Source organism: Notolepis coatsorum, assembly GCF_963971535.1.
Source record: "Notolepis coatsorum genome assembly, chromosome: 13".
NCBI lineage: Eukaryota > Metazoa > Chordata > Actinopteri > Aulopiformes > Paralepididae > Notolepis > Notolepis coatsorum.
Window position 1 is genome coordinate 51,910,831 of NC_140177.1, and position 24,249 is coordinate 51,935,079.

The 24,249-nt window shown below is 43.3% G+C and overlaps 1 protein-coding gene across 1 annotated transcript in view; it reads left to right on the forward strand.

The window, feature by feature from the left end:
- st18 (ST18 C2H2C-type zinc finger transcription factor) overlaps positions 1-24,249 on the forward strand; it is a gene marked incomplete at both ends in the record, with an annotated part of 47,133 nt that extends 22,884 nt beyond the window's left edge. The window contains 17 exons of the mRNA XM_084327661.1: positions 8,233-8,958; positions 10,394-10,528; positions 11,630-11,720; positions 11,832-11,924; positions 12,547-12,758; positions 13,980-14,182; positions 16,753-16,998; positions 18,805-18,917; positions 19,617-19,679; positions 19,959-20,027; positions 20,289-20,351; positions 20,897-20,977; positions 22,580-22,801; positions 22,999-23,087; positions 23,650-23,753; positions 23,855-24,001; positions 24,109-24,249. Of these exons, the coding sequence (XP_084183787.1) occupies positions 8,233-8,958; positions 10,394-10,528; positions 11,630-11,720; positions 11,832-11,924; positions 12,547-12,758; positions 13,980-14,182; positions 16,753-16,998; positions 18,805-18,917; positions 19,617-19,679; positions 19,959-20,027; positions 20,289-20,351; positions 20,897-20,977; positions 22,580-22,801; positions 22,999-23,087; positions 23,650-23,753; positions 23,855-24,001; positions 24,109-24,249 (2,798 nt within the window). The remainder of the gene's footprint in view (positions 1-8,232; positions 8,959-10,393; positions 10,529-11,629; positions 11,721-11,831; positions 11,925-12,546; positions 12,759-13,979; positions 14,183-16,752; positions 16,999-18,804; positions 18,918-19,616; positions 19,680-19,958; positions 20,028-20,288; positions 20,352-20,896; positions 20,978-22,579; positions 22,802-22,998; positions 23,088-23,649; positions 23,754-23,854; positions 24,002-24,108) is intronic.

Below are 24,249 nucleotides of genomic sequence, written 5' to 3' on the forward strand. Positions count from 1 at the left end.
GTGCCGTGTGTTACCAAGGTCAGACAGTCTACGTTGTGGGTTTTAAAGCTCTTTTGGTGGGAGGGATTACGTTTTGTTCTGGCCACATTAATAACACGTGGGGTCCTCAGTGAGTCAGAGCAGAGCGCTCGCTATACTCATATAACTAGGGTTATAGGATAACCTTCGTTATATTTCGTATAGCTTTGCGCTCTGCTCTATTGGAACACAAGAGTGGAGCAGAGCGGAAAGCCCGACAGATGTACCCGCTGAGGTCCCCTACAACCATCAGTATCCGGGGAGGATCCAGGCCCCCCCAACCCCCCTAGTGAGGGACGGGAGGGAGATTGGACCCGACTGTGCGAAGGGGGTTCAGTACCTCAAACGCACAGGGTGAGCAGACCGTGGGACTTACCTTCGTTTAGAAGGGCCCGCGACTACTCGGACGCGCATCCCGCACGCCACCAGGGAACAGACGTGAAGCAAAAAAAACCTGTCACAGCCCCCAACATCGCGGAGTCGGGGTCAAAAAAGCCCCAACCCCGTGGCAAGGCTGTAGCAGCGGGGCGCGGAGGAGGCCCCAGCCCCAGGCCACATCCCAGGGGCCAGGACCCCCTGAAAAAGGGGCCTGGCGAGGTCAACAAGGCCCCACCAGACGGTCACTGGTGACACCACCCCCCACATCGCCAGCGTATCGGACAGGGCCTAAAATAGGTGAAGGCCCTTCTCCCCCTGGCACGCCGCTCCGAAGCGCTGGTGGGGCCAGCTGGCACACCGGGGAGACAACCCTCCAAGGAGGTTGATCCCTCAATCCAGGTCGACAGGCCTTAAGAGCAGAACTCGACCTGCGCCCGGAGCACTGCGGACTAGACAGGCGCCTAAGGGGCTTACTGTAAGAACAGTATCCCGGCGGAAAGGGTGTTCGGTATGCCATGCACCATGTCACAACCTCGCGGAGTCGGAATTAGCCAACTCCGCAAGCGAACAGATTCCACCACGAACCCTGACCCTGCCAATTTATTAATCCCGTGGGGTCGAGGTTCAGAGAGAGTTTGACACAATTGGCAGACGTCACGAAACATGCAAGGGCATACTCTCGGGCAGCCGGAGTCAGACCCGGGCTCAACCAGAGAGTCGACTCTGCTACCAACACACCGGGGAGACAACCACCCCCCTATGTTTATTAACAGAAAATGGTTGCTCCCTTAACCCATTAAGAAACCCCGAAAACATAACTGCGCGTATACACAGGCTATACAATGCAGTTCAAGGCGTTTCAGGTTTAAAAAGGGTTAACCCAGGCCAACAGGTCCACGAGGGCAAAGCCCGACCTGGGCCTGGAGGACCGGAACCTACACAGGGATGCATAGAGGAGTTGACAGAAGCAACCTCCCCGACAGCCCCCTCCCATCCCCGGCTTAGCAGGGAGGGAGGGGTGAAAACAAATGGAGAAGGACCAACCCACCTAACATTGTGCAAAAAGGTACAACATAGTATGGACCAATGCACACCACTGTTAAGGACAACTCGTAGTGACAACTATATGACACACACATTCATGACATCAACCCCTGTGACGTCCGGCCCGCCCAGGCATTTCCCCCCCGGAAAAGCTCAGGGTCCTTCGGGGCACCAGAACTTGTCTTCGCCCCGGCGGACAACGGGTTAAACTGATCCGGTCCAGTGCGACCAGGACAAGTCCCGTGCCCTTGTCACGCCGCCGCCCCCAGTCCTAAGAGGGGGGTAGGTACACGTGTCGATCCAAAACATCACAGGAGGCGCCACCAAGACGGTTAGTACGCGAACGCACCGCTCCCGGTGGCCCACCTAACGGGCGTGAGACCCCCTGCCAATGTTTGATCTACTCCGTCATCTCCCCCCGGAGATGTACACGAGTCCTCAAGTCTAACCTAGTGCACTGGCTGTCGGTAGAGAAAAAAATCTCCTTCCCAGCCGACCGCATAAAAAAACGCAGTTTTTATGATGTTGGGCAACCAAGGCGCGCCGGTCCCAAAAAGTGGATTCAATAATTGAAAAACACCCTGGGCCAGCGCTGATCGGCCTCGTAAGACCAAATGCTGATTTATGAAACGGCGTGTATGCTCGTAAAGAACCCGAGAACAGTGACGGCGAAGAAAGAGCCCCACAATGTTTCCCCTCGCTGTCTGGGACGAGCAGCAGAAAGCCGGTACTAGAGACACAGACACGGGCTCTTATACGACGAGCCTGGGAATAACAACCGCGTCAATTCTGCTCTTTATGTAAGAGGGGAAGACAGCGGTTTTCCCAGAGAGACCTCAACGTGAGTAAAACAATTGAAAAAGGTTCATGTAACAATTGGACTAAGTAGACTAAGACTCTCTGAGGAGAAGGCTCTTCTGAGGAGGCTCTCTCACTGAGAGGGAGGCTCTGAAACTCTGAGGAGGCTCTGAAACTCCCTGAGGAGGAGGCTCTGAAACTCTCTGAGGAGGAGGTTCTGAAACTCTCTGAGTAGGAGGCTCTGAAACTCTCTGAGGAGGCTCTGAAACTCCCTGAGGAGGAGACTCTGAAACTCTCTGAGGAGGCTCTGAAAACTCAAAATGGCCCAATATACACTACTGGTAGGGAGCAGAGCAGAAGAACCAATAGTCTCGACTGCATTGCATCACCTATCCTTTACAATGACAGCGGTCTGTAGCACAGCCCTGTAACTCACGGACATGTCTCTTGGCCAATAAGAAAACGCGCCGGTGACGTCTTCAAATGGCCGGGGGAATCCCGTGTCCCACCTATCCTAATTTGGTGTGGGAGACAGGGAAACTCTCCCCCCCCCCCCCCCCCCCCCTGTGATGAGAGAGAGAACACCCTCGTCAGGGAGACTGATAGGTAGAAAGGCACAACCTCTTGGACAATCAGTTTCGTAAAGGATATAACTATATCCGGTGGGGGAGGTTTATTCTGTCCACCCCCCTCAACACTTCACCCCTGATACGACGCCATAAAAAAGCAGAGCCGTGACACCAGTTGCATAGCGCGCTACATGAAAGCACATACTTACCTGTAGAGTAAAAGCTTTACATCATGCACGCCAACCTCAGCCGATAACCTCGTTTGTGTAAAACATTTATTTCATCCACGGCTCTGGCTTATGTGCGAAAAACTTGCCACCTGCTATTTTTTTACCTTTACCCTTAAGCAAAGAAAAAATAACAGACTGAAGAGAGGGACTCAAAAAAGTCCTTGGTTCACATGTTACAAATGTACAACTCTGTAAGCTAACAACAGCATACCAGTTGCGGACTCAAATGCTACTTTTAACCTAAAAACGTATTTCATGAAACACACACAACCCTCATCATACAATGAAGCCGCCAAGTTCACTCTTACCACGTAAGAAAAAACACTGGCTTAGGTAGAGAGAAAGGACATAAGCCCCTGGCTAAGTGCTAGAACACAGGCCTTGCAAGTTATACACAACAGCAACCAAGCATATTTCAGAGAAATCTGCACAAACTCCCCAGCAAGAAGGCGCCCCCAGCATTTAGTAGCTGTGGGTTTATATAGCACACGTATCCCCCAAAATACAGTGAAGCAAACACGTTTTGTTAAACAAAAACATTCCCCCCTAGGAGGGACCCTTTGTTATCAACCAAAAACATTTGGGGGGGGGGGGGGGAGTGGGGCATAAGCGGTAACGTGTCCTACCTGACCCCCGGGCGCAGGACGAATGGCCGCAACAATGGCTGGTCCACCTTGTTGACGAGGCCTCTTGCTGGCGGGGCCAGTAATGGCGACGGCTGGAGTCCTGCTCCGGCATTTCGCCCACATCCTGCGGCCGGCCGTGGTGCAGGCTGACGACATCCTCTGCCAGAGATGACGCCGAATCAGAATGTCTAGGGCCCGCTACCTCCCCACGGCTATCGCTAACGGTTAGCAACAAGCTAACGGCTGACTCCAGGCAGACGGTTAGCAATCAAGCTAACAGCTAGCCCTTATAGGCCCACCGTTAGCTATCGACCAACGGCCAGCTACCGGCTAACGGCTAGCTCCTACCGGCCCACCGTTGGCTAACGGCTAACGGCCAGCAACTGAAGCTGCGTAAAGGTGGGGAATAGCGATGCAGGCCTGGTCACTCCAAATAGCCGACTTCTTTAGCCCAAAGAAAAAAGGCAGACAACGCCCGCCTCCCTCACAGGACGGCGTTGCCAGAGAAACAGTGGCGTCGGCAGCGAAGCCCCGTTTATGCAGGCCGCTGCCGCTCGGGGATAAAAAACATGCAAGCTTGCATCCCTCGCGCCGGGAGGCCAGCCAACTTTCTTTTTGAAAGGCGGGGGCCAACGTCCAGTGTGGATGGCAGTGGGCATCCCTCCTTAGAGACGGGGACTTGAACCCAGACTCGGAATCGGGGCTCCCAGGAAGACAAAGCCTCTGTCTTTGTGGGGCGTCAAACAAGAACTCCCCTTCTCCTCCATCTAGCTACAAGCTAACGGCCAGGCTACAGGCTAACGGCCGGCCATAGGCCAACGGTTTAGCTACCGGCTAATGGTTAGCTACAGGCTAACAGCCAGTTACTGTATCTCGGACGTGATGGAGAGGTAACGGAGGAATCCTCGCCTGGAGCCGGCTGTTCTGCGGGGCCGTATGCCTGAGCAGCCGACCCCGCACAACTGACACATCTGTTTAGTCCGTCCGCCCCCGCCGCTCACCGCCAATTGACGTGATCGAGCAGAGGCGGAGAGCCCGTGCCGCAAGACACCTCCCACTAGGGATGCCCCGATCACGTTTTTTGCCACCGATACCGATCACCGATCGTCTTGAGCCATATCGGCCGATACCGATCCGATACCGATCGTTTTTGATTAAAAAAAAAATTATTTTATATAATTCTTTAAAAAAAAAATTATAAAATATATATATTATATAATTAGACTTGTACTTGTATTATCTGCGAGACATCGCCACCACGCAACAAGTCAAAATGCTCGCTATCTGCAAACAGCTCCACTGTCTGTGTGTACTCGAGTAGCCTCCAGCTACGGCCAGGATTCTCCGGCGCTGCAGCTGGACCCTATTGGTATAAATCACATTCAGCATGCCCTGAGCTCGAATACGCATCGAATCAATGTTATAAGACATTGATATCAGGAGCTATCTGTAGCTACTGCTAGCCGGCTAGATAACGTTAAGACAACGCCTCAGTGAACTATTTAGTTTAGAGCTAACGTGAGCTACTGAGTCAACGGAGGTAACTTATCATGCACTCGACTATTGCTGGAGCATTTGTTGATATCAGCAGCTATCAGTAGCTAGCCAGCTAGATAACGTTAGACAATGCCTCATGTAGTCACTGGGTCATTTAGTTTAAACAGTAACGTTAGCTCGGTAGGTAGCCAACGTTAGCTCACGTCACATGCACCAGACTATAGCAGACTGCGAGGCATTAGGAGCCTCTTGTTTACACGAGTGCGGGAGGGGCTGGGGAGGAGGAGGGGCCGTACGCTGCACGCAGCTCTGTGTGTCTGAGAGAGAACTCAGCAGTGAGATCTCCGCTAAGAATTGGATCATGTTTTTCGATCGGTTTTGACGATCGGCGAAAATAAAGCATTATCACCGATCACCGATCTCATATTTATACTGATTATCGGCCGATAACGATCGGTGGCCGATCGATCGGGGCATCCCTGCCTCCCACCCAGAGAGACCGTCGGCCAGCCGACTGCCTCTCACGGCAATAGTATTCAGCTGCACAGCCGGAGAGCAGCGACGCACACTCTCCTCCGGGCGCCGCTGAGGCTCACCTGCCTGCCACAAACGTGGAGCAGGCAAGCCCCACTACGCTCCGAGGAAGCCCGAATGTGAAGCGCCGGTGGAGGTCAGAATAATCCTCTAGACTCTCCGGTGGTGACGACATTATCCTTTCTTTCCCCCGTAAATTAGTGAGAGAGGGAGAAACAAAAGCCAATGCCAACACAGCTCCTATAACTAAACAAACTACTTTCGGCACTGATCTTGAAGAGGTGCTATACACGGACTTCACGTGGTGAAAGTAGGGAAGGAGCTGGTAGTATGGCCATGGCCCGCTTATGTGTGAGCGGATGTGGGCGTGGCCAGGCAGGTGAGGAGCGTGCATGTGGTTGAAAGTTTGCATGATAGCATATTAAAGGGACAGTTCCAATAGAGCAGAGCTCAAAGCTATACGAAATATAACTACAACTCTAATGCTTGTATCTGTTTCATCCTCCGTCATCCACCTATCCACTCCCTCCATGGAATGCTTCTGGTTTGATCTGTGTGACATCTAGCCACTTAAAAGAGGATAGACCCCACAGTATAGCCTACTTATTATATTATATTGGTGAAAACTCTCATGGTCCAAAGAAAGCCTTAGACTCAAGCATACGTTTCAATGGCTTTGGAGGATCAAGAGAGATTTTATTGAATCAATCCAGATGATAGCATTCCATTGTTAATTGTTAATAATTGGCTATGTGACTTAGTCAGTGGCGTTTAATAAAGTGTCGTTTTAAATACATTACAGGGATTAAAAGGTCCTCCTGGTCTTTTCCAATGAGCAGCACATTGAAAGAAAGACCTCAGACATCAAATCAATGCAAATAGTTAATGTCAAGAGATGGAGAAAAATACTAATATACTATAATCTGCCCTTATTTGAGACAATAAGGTGTGAAACAAAAGTAATTAACTATTTTCTAAACACAGAATTTATAAATAATACTGTTTTAATCAGAGCCGCCCCCCCATCCACACACACAAACACACATCCCCAAAATTGCCCGTAATTACTTCCATCTAGATTATGAGACTGATGGTGTATTCTGCTGAGGTGACCAGTGATCAGGTGATCAATCAAGCCTCCGCCTTACTCCAGAACATTCTGGACTACAAAACTGACATATCAAAGTATTTCAGCATCAACACAAAAAAACATAAACTATTCCTCTTCTTCCACTAAGTGTAAACAGATGGATACATTTATGGTGTGCCCCCCCCCCCTTGAACGCCAGAGGAAATGTTATCCTAAAATAAACCGTGTCTATCTTGATGCACAGTGTGGTAGAACAGTTGTGGTTATAGGCAAATTCATTCCCTCTGAATCTCAATACCTTGACATTTCATTTGCCAACCGTGTAGTTCACACTATTCAGAGTGATTACTAGTCAAACCAGATCCATAGCACACTCAAAGAATATACCTTGAGTTTCCTGATCCAGAGGACTAATTGAGTGTGGAAAGGAATCCCAACCTGAGCATGACATAAGAGCAAAATGGTTAGATAGAATCATCTAGTGAAATTTAAGTGAAATTCACACAAACAACACGTGTCTTTCTTGGATTAGCTTTACAACCAGGGTTGTGAATTATTTAGTTATTGTGACAAACTGTGTTTTTTGGGATAAAGATAATCACATTTTGGAAAAATATGCATGTATCTTAATAATTACCACTGAATAAAATAATAGAAATGTTCAACGTAATCTTTGCAAGATGGAACTATACTATTTTCCCAAAATTTCAAATAGATAACATTATTGCTTTCAAGATTACCTTCACATACCATGTGATGACTGAAGCCATATTGCCTTTTCTCAATTCAAATTCTGAAAATATCATTATAATATAAACCAAACATTATAACAGGTTTTCTTCCCCGCCTGCGAAGCCGTGGCTCCAGCTTGTGTTTCTGTGTTTCCTTGTGTGTTTTCGGGAATCCTGATGTCCACTTTCTTCGCTTGTATCTCTACAGACAAGTGTTTTTGAAATGAGTTAGTGTCTTGGCTTATACACTTCATAACTACTTAAAAAACGAATTTCAGTATAAATCCAGTATAAATCCAGTAATAATCCTGTCCTTCTAAATCAAGTTGTCGCGTTCTGATTGGAGACATCGAGGAAGAAAACAATCTTGTTCTTCGTTTCTAGGTTTCTCTTCAACTAGAGGTGAAAGGAGGGCCAAAGATTGCCTGAAATGAAGAAATGAGAAATTGCTTGGAAGTCTTGCACCCGCTGACCATACTCTCATCATGTCCATTACAACATGTATTCTTACAAATCCTCTTGAATTTTTTTTTAAATATTTGTTCATGGAAAAAAACATGTAAACCCTAATTGGATTTACAGAAGATTATGAAACCACTCACTGAGAACATACGATTATTATCCTTCATGTAATTTAAGGGTCACGGAAGAACGTGCTCAGCCTGCTTGGGTTTGAACAACATATAACACAGCTACTGTTTTTCGCTCTTATTGTAGATGGTGACTTGAATGGAATTAATGGGGTGGCCGACAGAAACGACAGCCGCCACGACACACCCGCAATGTCCCACGATTCCCTCGGATGGTCTGAAGCGTCGGGTGACTCTCCGCAGTCCAACGCGGAGGCTTCTGAAACCCTGGCGGATGAAGAGGAGGGGGAGCTCGTTAATGAAGAGGAAGACCAAAGTCAGGACAGGATGAGTGTTGCGTGTAGTCTATCGCCTCAGAGGAGCCCATATGGAGACAGGCGGGGGGCTGAGTGGGATCCTCTGTCTCTGGCTGCCAGAGTAAACGGCTCAGACTGCAGTCCTACCAGAGCCTCCGAAGATCTACCGGGAAGGAACGGCCTCCTGCACACGGGGGACGACCCCGACTCAGATCCCAGTGGTCCGACGGGCCTTTTCCACTCCGAGGCCCTGAGGTACAGGCGGCCGCTCCCCACGGAGGAGGACAGCGAGGGGGAGGCGGAGGGGGAGGTGGAGAGGCCTCCCAGGTTGGAGGGCTGGGCGCTGGGCCTCCAGGAGAGAGCCCTGGAGATGGGAGGCAGGGGGAGAGTGAACCTGAGCCTGTTGGAACAGGCCATGGTCCTGCAGTCGGAGCAGCGGCACGTCCTGCACCACGCCTACAGAGAGATGGACAGGTTTCTACTAGAGCAGATGACCAATGAGAGAAGGCACCAGAGGATGATGGACATGGAGAGACTGAACTATCATGGAGGAAAAGGTACAAAATACCTGAGAAAGAGTTGACCTGTCTCAAACCCCGCCCTCTTTACTTGATCCTTCAATCACAACTGTTGCTTCCCTTGAAGCAACAGTTGTGATTGGAGGATCAAGAAAAGAGGGCAGGGGTTTGAGACAGGTCAATTCTCTGTGGTGTGGGAGTCATAACATGATAGATATTAATACTATATTGATTATAAACCTTTCTATTCTGGAAGCTTTTTGCTTATGGCCTATACTTTCTCAGAACCACAATATATTCTTTTGCTTTCTGTTTATTCAGATTTAGTTAGGAAAAATCCCACAACGTGTAACTGATAAACCATAATACTTCATATGGCACAAGGGATGAATGAATGAATGAATGAATGAATGAATGAATGAATGAATGATGAATGAATGAATGAATGAATGAATGAATGAATGAATGAATGAATGAATGAATGAATGAATGAATGAATGAATGAATGATGAATGAATTAATGAAAACTTTATTTAACAGATTGCAGAATGGGTACAATACAGTACAGCTCAATACACACAATTGTTAAGAGGATGCAGACCAGAGAAAGACGTTTGTCTTGTTTACATCAGGGTCCCCCATTTTCAATTCATAGTGACATTTATGGCATAGGGACATACATCACATACAGGTATATAGTACTGTTACATTTGTGACATATATGATATGCAAATATACAGTACTGTATATTTGATTTGATTCAGAAATGTACCTTCACACTGACCACTTTTTGGTTTGATTTGGTTGATTGGGTGATTTGGATGATTGGGTAAAACATGAAAGAATAAAAGAGGGGAATCAGAGGTAGGAAATCCTCTTAAATACTGAAAACATTTTGGCAACAATCAAATAAATAAATAACCACACTAAAATATAAATTAAAAAAGAAATACAATTAAAAAAAAAATGATGCAATTGCTACTACTCAGAATATTGAATTTTTGATAGGAATCAACTGGATATTTAACCATGACCATAAGTCTTAAATCCTCACAAAGTACCTCTCATGTTTCCCCCTGATTCTTCAAATGACTGCAGCTAAATGTGTAATCCTAGATGTAATCTTTCCATGGACGGGCATTAAGAAGTGAACGCTCTGCGTCGAACTGCAGCCTTAACTTAAGATTAATAGAAGCATTTTGAAAAAAATAAGTGTCTGGCTTTGCATGACAATCTGTGTGGACTTATTATGTACAACGTGTTACATACGGTACACTGCAAACCACCAAGTGTCTTTCTGTACCCATGTCTTTGAACTTGTTGCTGATTTCCACATTTCCATTATTCAAACATGATATTATGCATACAAATAATTCCATATCATTAGGAATTATCCTTAATTTCCCCTCCGGGAATTAATAAAGTACTATAAAAGCTTAATTGAATTAAATAAAATAACCATTTGTGTCTCCAGACTCCCCACGGACAGATAAAAAGGATATAAGGTGTCCGACCCCTGGCTGTGATGGTACTGGACACGTAACGGGTCTGTACCCCCACCACAGGAGTCTGTCTGGCTGTCCCCACAAAGTCAGAGTCCCCCCAGAGAGTAAGTTCAACTAAAACACTATGCAATATGTTGTGGATTGTTAATGCACAATTTAAAACCCCTTACGGATTCAGGATTTACAATCATCCACAGTTATTAGAATCCTTAGTATGGGGCTTCAATAAAATAAAACAAAACAGCTTATATGTATTTCAATTTAATTCAATGATGAGGAAAAGACTTATCACAAATAAACTTTCTGGATTTCCCCCCTCGTCTGTTGTGACGTCTGAATTATTGAAAATGTTTTTCTTTTCCTCCCTTTCAATTGGTGATTGTTAAGTCATTTCAATATAACTTAACAAACATTCAACATTAAACAGAAATGTTACAAAAGGAACAGAAAAAGTAATTAACTTTTTTTTCTTTTCTTTTTTATGAAAGCATGCGCTCTCAGTCTGGAGGCAGTATTTGCTAATCAAAGGGCTAGCTAACCACAGTATTCAAAAATAAATAGACAACTCCTACAAACTAATTGGAGAATATGTGCAGCAGAGAAGTTTCTACGGATACAGAGTGAAGCTTTAAGAATGTGGATGTTCTGATTCTGAATAATGTAAACATCTGGGTCTTGTTATATTCCTCTTTCCCAGTAAGCTATTTACATTTCAGACTACCATACAGCTTTCCCCACAGTTGACCATATTCACACTGTGGCCATTTTGCTCTTATGTCATGCTCAGGTTGGGATTTCTCTCCATCCTGTTCCCACATAAAAGCAAAATGGCCACTGTGTGAATATGGTCAACGAGGAAACCTTTTACTTGTGTCTCTCGTGCTGTCTTTGTATGATCTGTGCACTGTAGGTCTACAATGTGCCAGCTAGCTACATCAAATCAGCACCAAATAGCCTAAATGCGTATATATAGTTTTTGAGTTCCCACAATTTCTGTTATATATAGATTTTTATTTTATTTTACCTTTTCATGTTCATCTACCGGTATAAACGTTGCCAAACGTCAGACATGCATTTTTACATTTGTCTGAATTGACTCATTTGAATAATCCTGGACATATAACAATAACAACAACAACCTCGGTTTCTTCTGCTGAGTCCATTGTCTTTATTCTCTTGTCTCTTCCCCTCGTCCTCCACCACAGTCCTGGCCATGCATGAGAACGTCCTCAAGTGCCCCACAGCCGGGTGCACAGGAAGGGGCCATGTCAACAGCAACCGTAGCACCCACCGGAGGTACGGCCGTCAGGAGCAGGGCCATTAGAAAACGACACACTACTCTTGTTGGTAGATGAGTTACCATGTCTGGGCTTAATGTGTTTGGTTTCCTCCCTCCCGCATCTCCAGCCTCTCCGGCTGCCCCATCGCCGCCGCCGTCAAAGTCTCCAAACCTCAGGACGAAATCTCCAAATGCAGACAAACACCCGACCGATCGCCCAGGTAGTACGACGCCGGATAACATACACGATAACGTGCACCACTCTCCTTGATAGCACACAAACACAATAGAGTAAATACAGGGGTCACAAGGTCAGAAGGATGATATCCTAGGGGTGAGAATTTGTGTGGAACCGTGTGATTTTAAACAACCACAAGCTCTTGTGTACATCAGGCGCCTCAAATAGAGGCGAGTAACATCTAGTGTTATTGTAGAGACTATGTGGTGTTTGGGGGGGTGTACAGAAAAACACTTAATTTCACTGATTTACAAGCAAAGCTTCTCCTCATCTCACTTAAAGCAAATGTTTTGTGGCTCCTGTGGGTTCCTTTCTATTAGAGACGATAAAGGAGCAGAACTCTGTGTTCCCAGGGGACACACCGCGGGCATGAGGCCCACTCCTACTATATTAATTAGTTTGGCAACATGGCTCGGAGTTGACAACACAGATCAGATCCCAGACTCTACAGGGATAGAGACACATTGGCGTCGTTGAATAATTCACCGGCACCGTCTATTGCTCTATCCCTCCCTCGTGATCATTTGTTGGATATCTAATGTTTTCCCTGCATTTTCCGTAATGCTAAAATCTTTTTTGTTTTTGGACGCGTCTCCCCTGTATAGACCCATTGGCTTAATGAAGACGTTTGAGGTGAACCAGTTAAACTATAGGTTCCCTCATCCTGGAGCGGCTTTGCAATCCAACCTCACCAAGGACATAGACAAGTACAGCAAGATCCGCTTTGATTATGCGAGCTTTGACGCACAGGTCTTTGGCAAACAGTCCCTGATGGTACCACACCAGGTCCCAGACATCTCCTTGCACTTCCCCGATGGTGAGTTGTCCATATTCTTTATTAATTAATTTATCATGACAACATATTAAGGAATATAAAATGGAGACTATTAAGGTGGGGACATACATGGTACATTGTAGGTATTACATGTTCAGCCACAGTAATGATGGTAGACATATATTTTATTACTAATAGTCCTAATAGTAGTTCCAAGCAAACTAGGAATCCATGTGTAAACATCAATCTCTTGAGTGACACATAATGATTATATACCGTAATTCCTCTAATAGTAACCCCGGCTTGTATTTGTTTCAACTGTAGCGGATACCAGGCTTGTATTAGGAGGAGGCATGTATAAGAGAGAGGCCTATATTTCAAACAGATCATAATGAATAAATCAACATTTTGTGTCAGTTTGAACCCAGTAAAATGGACTGGGTTCATTTATTGAAACCAAGCAAGTACTGTATGAAATACGGTAGTAAACAGTGCAATTACAGGTGGTCAAAATATAATAATGGTATAATATGGTATAATAATAATAATAATAACTTCGTTTTATACAATTCTGAGGTAGGCTTACTCTCTTGGTAAACATTAACACCATACCATTATATGGCATTTACTGCACAGCCAGGCCAGCATATAACAACAATAACTCTAATATACATGAAACCCGGCTTGTATTAGGAGGCCGGCTTATAATTGCTTAGCTCAATAGTGCACCCGGTCATTAATAGAGACCCGGTTTTTAATTGAATACCGGTTACTATTAGAGGAATTACGGTATACCGTATATATATATATTTATCCACACCTGTCTGTACATACCTGCACATAATCCTTTTACATATCTGTAGATACTACCTATATCTGTACATATCCCTTACCTACTCTTATTAGCTATGCTGCTGGCCAGTATGATTCCTACCATACTGTCTTTATATCTAATATTACTATTGCACTTTACTGTTACACTTGCGCTCTGGTTGGGTGCCAAACTTCTTTTTGCGTTGTACTGTAGCCTACTTGTCCTGTATGATGACAATAATAATCTAATCTAATCTAATCTTGAATCTAAGCAATTTAGACTCAGTCGTATTGAGAATGTCTGTGTGTGTACAGTACCTTTTTTATTTTTTTGCAGCGATTGATCTTGAAACTGAAACACAGCAACAGACAACTTGATGTACAATTAAGATGGGTTGAAGTGTTGGGCTCGTCAGTAACTCAAACACCTGTATAACATGTGTCTTCTAGAACCTCAGCAGTACCCCAGCTTCCTAGGTGCTCCGGGTGGCCCCCTGCCCACCTCTGGTCACCACAGCCCACCCGGTCATTTCACAAAGGGAGGGGAGGGTCTCCAAGCCACAGCAGCCACCGCCGCCATCCTTAACCTCTCCACTCGCTACCGGAATAACATGGAGGCTGTCACTGGCCGCCCCCTGGCAACCTCCACAAAGGTAATCAAATTAGACCACTTGGAGAGGTATTTAATGTGGTCATTTTAAAGGAACTCTGATTTGTGTATAAAAAGAAAAAACATCAAACGGCAGAATTTGGCAAAGGAAGCTGTCTCTCTGGTGGCAGAAAAACAAGGAGGCTTCCACCCCATAGAGCTTTAATGTATACAAAAGAAAATGTGTGTAATCACATCAAAAGAAGAAATACAATTGGGCTTATTTTCCAATTACAATTACTCACTTTTCTTGTGAAACATGTGGTGAAGTATTTTGCTCATACATGAGGAACAACACTGAATGTCTCTCTGAAAGGGCATCTTGCATATTTAGTTCTAGCTTCATATTATCCCTCATAGGGCAATGTATCTACAGACAGCCATTCAAATACGGTAATTAGATTATGAAAGTGTAAAAACCCAATTGACAAAGGTAACATAGTTAGAAATCTTCTACTCACACAGGTTTTGAAATAGTATACACTATTTCAAAACCTCCTCATCCCAAATCACTCGTGCCAACACCACAGCCGACATGGTTGCGTATCAAACTTTTCCCTCAGTTGATGTTGCGTGCGCATTGATTCTCATTTACCACAGTACATAATATCAATCCAACTCCCCTGCGATATATACATAAGACGTTACATACTGTGCAGTGGATGATTCAGGGTTTCCACACCTACATAGCACATATCCCTGTCTCTCAGCTTGGCGAGCGGAGAATGTGGCCCCGTACCAGGTACCAGCCCACTGGATGAATAAAACAGTGTTAGCAAGTTAATCATCTGCTCTCCTCCACAGCTGACTTCGCCCGGAGCGATTCACCAATGTGCAAAATCATAAAAGTATCGTGTTGTTGTTTTTTGTTTCTCCCAGCCTTGAAAAACAACAGCTTTTTAACAACTCCACACAACAAAGCACCATACTTTGATTGTGAGCTGTAGAAGCATTGTGAATATGTATGTATGTATGTATGTATGTATGTATGTATGTATCTATCTATCTATCTATCTATCTATCTATCTATCTATCTATCTATCTATCTATCTATCTATCTATCTATCTATCTATCTATCTATCTATCTATCTATCTTACTCTGTGATATGATATTAAAAAATAATCACAAACAAACAAACATAAACCATGTTGGAACTTGAAACAGTCGCAGATGCCTCCATTAGATCAATCAATAATTGCAAAGGAACAATGGAACAATGGAAAGTCACAAGTCATAAAATGACTTTGGTTGAGCTTTTGACGTGAAGCCGTCACAAATCACACAAAGGAAAAACAGAAAGAGAGGGCGGCTACGTGGCGTAGTGGGCAAGGCGCTCGCCACGAAATGCTGGAGACGCTGGGCTCGTCAGTTCGAGCCCAGCGCTCCACATTTGCTTTCAGTTTAGCTGGTCGTCCGTACTAATACCCATTGGCCGTATTAGGGGGTGGGAAACTGATGGGTGGGGATCGGGCGTTGTGGACAGCGACTCCTACAGGTCGGTTGGTGCGCCTGCGCAGTAGAATCAGGAAGTGTCGGGGGCAGCGTGAGCCTCCCACGCGTTACTCCTCGCCACTGAGAGATCGAGCTGCGCAGGTGAAAAGATGCGACTGCTGTTACCTATGTATGACTTAGTTCACATTGCAGCCGGCTTGTGGGAGGCAAGAAACAGCGTCCGTGACAGGGGAGGGTTGAATTGGATGATACGAAATTGGGATGGGAGAAAATATAGAAAATGGGAGAAAAAGTGGATAAAAAAAAAAGGAAAAACAGAAAGAGAATCAGTGTCTTAGGCCCCTATAGTTTCCCACTGGTGTTATTTTGATTAGGCACACATGTCATCACAAGGTCAGATAATTAAAGTGGACAGCCACACGCGATGTCCATGAAAATGATCCCCTTTAATTAATTTGAAAGGCCCTCCTTTGTTACGAAAATAATGGACTATAGGGTTTAATGAGACATATGCGTTAAATAATTGGTTTCCTTTTTACAAAGGATTTCGGCATTTAATGAGGTAAAACTTTTAATGCCGTAAAACCTTGTTCGTAAGCAGTCCTACTCCAGGCATTTCATCACGGAATGAGTAACACATCTGTCAGTGAGGAAACTTATGCTACATTAAGCTTTTTAATTTTAGTTATAATGGTGCTGACCTAAAACCAGCAACCTCCCAGCTGCCATCTTGGTTGTGTGTCCTAGAAAACAGATGACACAGCTGTCACTGGGGGGAAAAAAACTATACTCCAACGATTATATATATTTTTTTGTGTTCGACAGAATTAATGCTGGCTTAACGTGGTGTTAGACCAAATCACTGCATGTCTTTGAATACAATACAATATTAACCATAGATTTCAAGTCATGTTTCATATTTATATAGCAAAAGTTGTTGGGTTCAAGTGGATCATGGCAGTGTTAATGTCAATTAAATGTGTCCATTGTTTTCCATACAGTTCCCCTGTATGGAATTGTTTATTGTTTAAACTTCTGTCCTATTGTAATCTTCCTAGCGAGGTGAACCATTTACATCATGCTGCGAATGATTAAAGGACGTCTTCATCTCCATCTCTAGGACATGGCCATAGAGGTGGATGAGAACGGTACCCTGGACCTGAGTATGAAAAAGAGCAAGGAGAATGTGAGAGTGCAGACGAAGGTGCCTTTGGAAGACTCGCTGTCTCCCCCCGAGTCCACCCTCGCCAAGGGGGGGAGTGTCCTCATCAACCCCGCCTTCTACCAGGCCCTGTGTGAACGAGACAGCTGGGATAGCCCCCTCCCCATGAACTTCAGCAAAGCACAACTCATGCAGGACAAAGAGGTAAAACTACAGTATGTGAACAAGCACCATCATTTTTACAATAGAGGCCTCGTATGGCATGTGTGTGTAGTTTGTCTTTCTCCTAGTATGGCTGCCTGTAACAATTGGTAACCCGTTTTCAAGAGAGAATTCCCTAATTTCTGTGCAGTGGTAGAGTAAGTAAAACACTGGAAAATAATGAGATTACTATTCTACTATGACTTGTTTACAAGATCCAGTAATAAGACAACAAATTATTATGTTTTTGTTATATATTCTTTATTATTTTATTATATTTCTCATACAGTACATCAACACATAGCAACCATTGTTTTGCAACCGTTGCCTCCTCCATTGCCATGTACAAAACAAGGGTTGCTATGTTAACAGGCAGCCATGCTGGAAGAAAGAGAACGACACGAACAAATCCGTGCAAGGCACTCTAGAACCCCCGAAACTCCGACGTCATTTGAGGGACCAACCGCTGTACAGTAGCTGTCTGTCACCATGCGGTTTGACAGGAACACACAAGCGATAGGAGCATCCTGTGTAACATCTCAAATTAGATTCTATGAACTTTATCGATGTGACATTTAATTAGGTAGTATAAATGTTAGTACTTGCATTTACATTTTAACAACTTTGTTGACATTCTTATCCAGAGTGATTTACTATAATTAGAAACCATAGGCTCACTATATAGTAGCCAGTAACACTGCTGGTAAAGAAGTACAAGGTAGAAGACAGTAGAAGAGTGAAAGGTCATCTGCTTGGAGACCAGCGTTAGGGGGCTTTTTGAGACCTCTATCTATTTTTTACAGTATTTAGTGTCTTGTCTTTCATGTGAGTCTGCATTTATCTTTGTCAGATTAACACACAAGTAATTGTAGAGCTATAGAAAGTGGTAATTTTTCATTACTTTCAAGGAATTCTTGCAAAAGCTGCTAGGTATTATTATATTGTATATATACTGCATATACCACAGAACCCGGCCACTTGTATATTATCTAATATATCTTGATGGTCTTGAGCATCATTAGTCAAAGATTTATATAAATGTTAGTATTTTTGTTGTTTATGCTTACCTAAAAATACAGACATATATTTAACTGCATTGTACTTATGAGTTATGAGTATAAGCTCCCCCAATGAATAGTATGCTTATTGTTTCATTACTGTAAAAATGATATTAGCATTCAACAATATGCAACAGCCTACAACATAACACCTTAATCCAGGCCTTGAAATATATCTTTAATACGTTTAAAAATAATAATAATAATAATAATAATAATAATAATAATAATAATAATAATAATAATAATAATAATAATAATAATAATAATAATAATAATAATAATAATAATAATAATAATAATAATAATAATAATAATAATAATAATAATAATAATAATAAATAAAGAATCAGCTAAAGAAGTTGTTCTTCACAGTCTGTGTTCTACTGAGGTTGAAATCATAAAGCTTCAAAATGTGACCTGCTTATAACTCATATACAACATCTGTTGGTGAACAGAATCTTGCCCTTGAAAAATAATAAATAAAAAGAAAATCTGAACGTCACAGCTATACATTATAAATTCCATGAGGATTAAGTATGACTTTAAATGGATAGTATGGTTTACAACAGCATAAGTATCCTTAAGCATAATCGCTTAGCCTTGCACTCTAACCTCTAGGGCTTGTATTCTAAGAGTATTAAGTGGTGAGTTTTCCATTGATTATTCATTTTTAGGTCACTGCAGATCATGAAGATTTGTCACAGGATGTATAGCGGTTAAGGAGAGCGTGTTTATTCTCACTTCCTAGCAGGAGGATTTTGATGAAGTCTCCCTGGAGGACCAACACTACCAGGGAGACGCCAGCATGTCAAGCCCCAAAACCAAGCTGCTATTAAGAGACGCTAAGAGGGAGCTAATGAGGTACATAATGTTACACACTAGGTTGGTTTTCTTTTTACGGGGGGGGGGGGGGGGGGTACACATCTTGAGGCATCTTTACTCAGTCATCTGTGTATAATGTGAGATTCTCTTTATAAAGGTCAGCGGACAGATGGCCAGTATTAATAACAAAAGTGTAATTCCAGCCCAGACCTTTGCTTAAATAGGACAGTGTAATTGAAGTGAGTTAGAGCACACTGGGAACTCACTGGCCCATTATCTACCCTATCATTGGCCACCCTCTTGCCCGTGATACATCACATATCATTGTAACCGGTATGTCTGCAGGTTCTATGTGGAGAGGAAAATGTATCTATTTGAAAGTGAGTTTTTACCTGTACGTCCTATATGCAAGCTTACAACTCTTCGGTCTTGTAGTTAGATGTGCATGTTCTATTGGGGGGGCGCTCTTGAGAAACGCCCTGCGAGAAAAGTAGGACTGTCTAGTTTCCGCAAAACACAGCTTACCCGCAGATTTCTTCCAACACAATTGAATGCGGTGCAGTAACGTTACTACTATGATTTTCTACTAAATTTCCCCGCTGTACTAACTCTCCTCCTCAATGTATATTAAGAGGTCTCAATGTTTCTATATAAAGAAAAAAAGGGTTCAGTGAATACATGACAGGTTCAAGAGGAGTACAGCACCCCACATGTCCTAAATATTTGTATTCTCTGCAGCTGTCCGACTCCAGGCTGTGATGGCAGTGGCCATGTTACGGGAAATTATGCATCACATCGAAGGTAGCTGTTATTAATCACAAACACATTAGCATCAGCTAGTAACATGGACTAGTTCAGGGGGAAATCTTGTTTATTGTTACATTCTTTTTACCTGTGATGTAACTTGTCATATTAGTCATGCATATTTTTTTCATTGAAGACCTTTTTTAAAGGAATTTACTAACATGTATGCATAATGACGATTATGTATTGTATTTAGATCACCCTTCTTTTTTAATTCAGCCGTGTGATCAAAGAGTGCATTGAAATGACTGTGAGCTTTTTATATCCTCTATACAGTGTGTCTGGATGTCCCCTGGCTGACAAGACGCTTAAATCACTGATGGCAGCCAACTCTCAGGAACTAAAGTATGTGTTGCTCTCATCTTACCGTTGCTAACGGATGTTGTTTACATTTAAGTGCACCGCACATTTTTGCCTTTTGCTGCTGGGGTTCACTGCTGTCCTTTGAATGCTGTGCATTACACACAAACTCTAGCTACTTACTGTAACCTGCACTTGTTTGGGGGCGTTTGTATTGCTTTTTATGCATATATCAACATGACGCTATTGTTCCTGTCTTTGCTATAAAAAGACACACCTGTTCTCTCTGTGTCTCTCGTTCTGCAGGTGCCCAACACCTGGTTGTGATGGATCTGGACACGTGACAGGAAACTATGCTTCGCATAGAAGGTAACCTGTGTGACCTCACCTGAATACAAATGAGGGGGTCATCAGAACTGTGGAGGAATTTCTTTTGTCATCACAGACATTTAGTCTGAGCAAACAATTCATACAGATATAGTCATGATTGGAGTCCCATTTTACACTTCAAGCTCACTGCACTACAGAAAATGCTTGCTGCACTGCAGTGAGAAACCTTTTTGAACTTAATGTTCTTTTAAATGTTCAACTACCAAAGACACTCAGGGAACCGTTAAAAGACGCTAGTTTCGTGTAGTAAAGTTGTAAAGTAGTTGTAAAGTTTGTATTCCAGCTCTTATTTTTTACAACAATCGACCAAAGGAGTAGGCTGTAGTGCCACACTGCCACACTGCAGTACTAATACCCTATATATGTATGATAGCGGCCTTCTTTATACAAACTCTATAATATTATGTACTTAGTATAGCTAGCCTTATGACCCTAACCGGTTCACTAAACTAAACTGTTGTCCTGAGAAGTCTGCTCATTATTGTTAAACCATAACTAATCATAACCGATGTAATGTTTTCCAGTTTGTCGGGATGTCCCCGCGCCAGAAAGGGAGGCTTGAAGCTCACACCAAACAAAGACGAAAGAGAGGAGCAAGAGATGAAGTAGGATATCCCTCCGATTAGGTCGTCTGTCCTGTTTGTCATCTAAAATAAAGCACAGAAATATCACGAAGCAGTCTTTTGATGCTCTGCAGAGGGTATTATACCTGGAAGCCATTAAGTTCCACAAAGGAAATTATATTTCTGGTTTTGTAACATTAGTGAATTATATTTTCCTCAGGATTAGCAGCATGTTTATAGGGCATGTTTCAGCCATTGTTATTTTTTCCTATTGCCTTTGTGGAATATCTGGCTCATCACTCGCTTCCCTGAGTGCTTTCTTTGTAATTACTGTATACCAATGTCATATTAAGAAAATGCTTGATGAAGGGCTTCTGTACCACTGCACTCAGTTGAAGTGCAATCATTCCAGACAGTTATCTCTGAAATAGTGCTATTGAGGAGGGTAAAAAAGAAAAAAAAAAAAACTAATGTAATTGATTTGCTGCTTAAATCCAAAAGTCAGATATATGAGCTCTTGTTTACTTATACATCTGGACGTAGATTTTTTTTTAATTACTAATGCGAGGGCAAGAGCTTAGGAATTAGACTGGAATAGATCTCATACACATTAAGAGAGAAAGGGAAGTGAAAGGGGGTGTTGGGGGTGGGGGGGGGGGCAAAACTACAGTGCATCAGTAATGCCCCTAGATTATTGTAAATAGTGGACCATATGGCCTGCTCCCATTGTCCTGGTGCCTTGCATCCAGCCACCTACCTGTGATAGTGCAGATGGAAGTAATGGGACCGCTGTTGTCGTCTCCTCTAAGTGCTGTTTTTCCTGTCGAGTAACAAAGTGCTGAAACAAGCTTTCCATCGTGGTGCCTACTGTACTGTGTACCTGTACCATTTCATATCATCTCCAGCAACCTTTCCCCTTTACCGACAAGGGAGAGGGTCGGCAACCTCAAAATTACATTCTTTCACATGAGGGGATACATGACAATTATCTGTAATTCATGTCACTCCATTACTGACCCGCAGACTATAGACCTGGAAACGCAATTACCAAACTCTTAATGATATTCAGGCAAGACTTGTGCTCGTGTTTTTTCCCAGAGCACAAACATCAATAAGCTCCATCCGCTGTATTGCATTCGTACAGTTTCGTTGTTTATTCCATCTAAACTTCCTGTGAATTAGTAAGTTGGTAATACGATTATGTGAGTCCGTTTCTAGTTTTGTTGACTAGGTTTTAATCAGCATTTGGCAGGATTAATCAACATAATGGTTTAAACAAATCTTCCGGTCCAGTTATTAAGAGTTATTTTTTTATGATCTCAGAGAATGATTTGGTTTCAGCATTTTTATATTCTTTTAAAGGGCAGAATAATTGTAATTTTTAATAAAGAGCCGTGAGAATTTATTGTCTATATCGTGACAAGTGTATAGAGCTTTTCCAGTATTATGTAAGTGAAATGAATATTTCTGGGGGGGGGGGGGGTAAAAAAGGTTATTGACAAGCAGTAAATTTCTCTGTGTAATCTTGAGAATAGGCGCCACAGCGTATCATCTCAGCGTGATTGCACAATCGTCCTGCACAATGTGTGAGAGAGGAGGACGAAATTGCACCAAATCTGACTCCCTTGTTTGTCTCCCTGGTAGATGTCCAGTAATTGGATGTGATGGACAGGGCCATATATCAGGCAAATACACATCCCACCGCAGCGCAGGGAGTTGTCCTCTCGCTGCCAAGAGACAGAAGGAGTCCTCCATCAATGGTCTGCCCTTTTCCTGGAAGGCCAATAAACAGGAACTGCCCCACTGTCCTCTGCCTGGCTGCAATGGTCTTGGACATGCCAACAATGTGTTTGTCACTCACAGAAGGTGAGACTCTGCTCGTTCCTCCGTTTTTTTCTGAAAACAATACCTCTTGGTCAGTGAGGAGTTGCGTTCTCACAACAATAGCACCATTGTTCCCATTCAATGTCTCTATCCACCACTTGTATTTCTCGGTTTTGTTGTGTCCTCTCTCTCTCCTAATCACGCTATTTATTGCCTTTTTTTTCTTTCTTGCACTACAGCTTGTCTGGTTGCCCACTGAATGCACAGAGTATCAGGAAGAAGCAGGCAGGAGAGGAGATGATGACCATCAAACTGAAAGCTAGCAGTGGTAAGATGTTGACCAAGGAACAGGGTGGAAAGGAATCCCATCCTGAGCATGAAATAAGATCAAAATGGCCGCCGTGTGAATATGGTCAATTGTGACGCGTGTTGCAAGTACCAGAGTACGGAATGACTTTACAATAGAGATCTCAGGGTTGGGGACCAATTTACTTTCAATTCAATAGATTCAAAATGTAAACAGATATTGTTGTTTGTTTGCTGACGATGGCACATTCATTCTCATTTGACTTATCAGTAGGTTGGATGATACAATCTTTTTGTAACAAAGGTTTTTCTAGTGTTTGAATTTTTTAAGAAAATCCACTTCCTGAATTCACTGAAGTGTGAATTGATCCCAATTCCTGTATCAATGACACTGAATTCATCTTAGTGTCCTAAAAAGCATTTTTCACAACATAATAATGGAGATAATGTTTTGGGATGTCTTTTTGTGTACTGTTATTATTATTGTGTTGTGAGATGTTTTGTTTCATGTTTGAAAAACAAAATAAAAAAGATTTGATCACAAAAAAAACATAATAATGGAGAATTCTCTTTTTCCCATCAAGGGTTTGAAAACAAAGAAGATGTTCAGCACTTGGATCACGAGATCAATGAACTGAACAAATCAAACCTGAAAATAGAAGCTGACATGATGCAGCTCCAAACCCAGGTAAGTATCTACCCTGAGAGAACGATTTGAAACGGTTTGAGATTCTCGGGGGTGGTAACCACTCAATTTGACAACTTTCCTTGTTCCCTCTCTTTCGAAAGCAGATTTCCTCGATGGAATGTAACCTAAAGACAATTGAGGAGGAAAACAAAATTATTGAACAGCACAACGACAGCCTTCTGAAGGAGCTCGCTCGCCTCAGCCAAGCTCTCATTAACAGTCTAACAGACATTCAGCTGCCTCAAATGGTACAGTAAGCCCTCATTTCCCGTTACGCTCCCCCCACCCTTTTTCCACTCTTGACATTATGTTCTGTTTGTTTGTTTACTAATAGTCTAAACATGTCTCGTTGCAGGGGCCCATCAGTGAGCATAATTTTGAAGCCTATGTGAACACATTAACTGATATGTACAACAACTCGGACCAGGAATACTCTCCCGAGTGCAAGGCCCTCTTGGATAATATCAAACAGGCTATTAAGGGCATCCACGTTTAA